Source organism: Penaeus monodon, chromosome 25 (assembly GCF_015228065.2).
Source record: "Penaeus monodon isolate SGIC_2016 chromosome 25, NSTDA_Pmon_1, whole genome shotgun sequence".
Taxonomy (NCBI): Eukaryota; Metazoa; Arthropoda; class Malacostraca; order Decapoda; family Penaeidae; genus Penaeus; species Penaeus monodon.
In genome coordinates this window covers 40,563,846-40,565,133 of record NC_051410.1, presented here as the reverse complement: position 1 = coordinate 40,565,133, position 1,288 = coordinate 40,563,846, and the positions used below count along the sequence as shown (strand labels likewise).

Below are 1,288 nucleotides of genomic sequence, written 5' to 3'. Positions count from 1 at the left end.
TAATCTCAGGAGAACCACATCCTAACTGCAGAATTAGATGCTACAAAGAAAAATCAATTGGGACTATCATCAGAAGCACAGGATTCAGCAAGAAGGGCTCGTGAAGAAGCACGACAGGAAAGACTGAATGCTACGCGCATGCAGGAAAAATGCTTGCGCTTGCAGGTAAGTTTTCATTATTAGATCTTGAATTTGTAATTGAATGTCGATAGATTGATGAAAATTTTGATTGATTCACTTGACATACTTTAAACTTTCATTATGTTGATGGTAATGGCACGGAGGATAGCAATTGACTTTAGAAAATTCAAAATCCAAGGCACAACTGGAAGCAGTGCAGACAACTTTAGATCAAGAAAGACAAGAAAAGAAGATGAGGGAGACAGTTCGAGGTGTCAAGGTAAGATGAGTCGTTGGGAAGAACAAATTTTTTGATGCAAGAATTGTATGCATGAAAACAGCTTTGCATTTTGAATTTCACAACAAAAGCCAGTTGGTGCATTCAACTGTTACTAGGATATTTTGATGTTTGACAGTGGGTCTGCCATCTAGGATCCATATTACAGGATAAACATGCTACTTTATTCTTTTGTCTTTCATGTGTTTTTGACCTGTTTTTGGGAGCATTACTTATATTATTTGTTGTAGTTTTGCAAAGGAATGCTGAAAGTTCTTTATAAGTTTCTTAAACATTCCAGTTTATTGGTTTTTTTATGTATCTGTTATGTAATTATGGTTTACTTTTTGGAAAGCAGCACAGACAAATTCTTTCATTAGAACTGATAATTTAAAAAAAAAATTTTAATTAGTCTGTGAAGACTTGTTTTTGATGCCATTGTTTAGTTTTATATCGCAGCTCGAAAGTGGATTTTTGCCACGACGTTTACTCTTAATATTCTCTTAGATTTCAGATAAAACTATAAATCTTAACACTTAATCTCTATTCTTGTGTCTGTGATGTGCTAAGTTGAATTGAGGTTTCTTCCTTTTTTCCAAACATTCTTAGCAATTGAGTTAGTAAGTCTAAATATAAGCCCTGTTTTAAAGCAGATTTTCGTTTCTTTTCTTGTACAGCATCAAGAATTCAGCTTGCTTCTTGAAAATGCTGCTGCAGTTCAAGATTCTCTCGAAAAAATCTGATCATTTGAAGTGAGCTTAGAATCTTTACACGAAGGTGATACATGTCACTTTATCTTTTTAATAAAAGAATGGGATAAACTGTACCATGATGTATTAGACATGTTTGCAGATGAAACCAAATTAAACTTAATAAGAAAAAAGGTAATGA

At 33.5% G+C, this 1,288-nt stretch overlaps 1 protein-coding gene across 2 annotated transcripts in view; it reads left to right on the top strand.

Moving 5' to 3' along the window:
- The window catches only part of LOC119589277 (myosin heavy chain, striated muscle-like), a gene marked incomplete in the record, with an annotated part of 11,977 nt that overhangs the window by 10,159 nt on the left and 530 nt on the right, over nucleotides 1-1,288 (top strand). For both annotated transcript variants that reach the window (XM_037937895.1, XM_037937894.1), the window contains 3 exon segments: nucleotides 10-165; nucleotides 320-400; nucleotides 1,075-1,288. In XM_037937895.1, coding sequence (XP_037793823.1) covers nucleotides 10-165; nucleotides 320-400; nucleotides 1,075-1,140 — 303 coding nt within the window.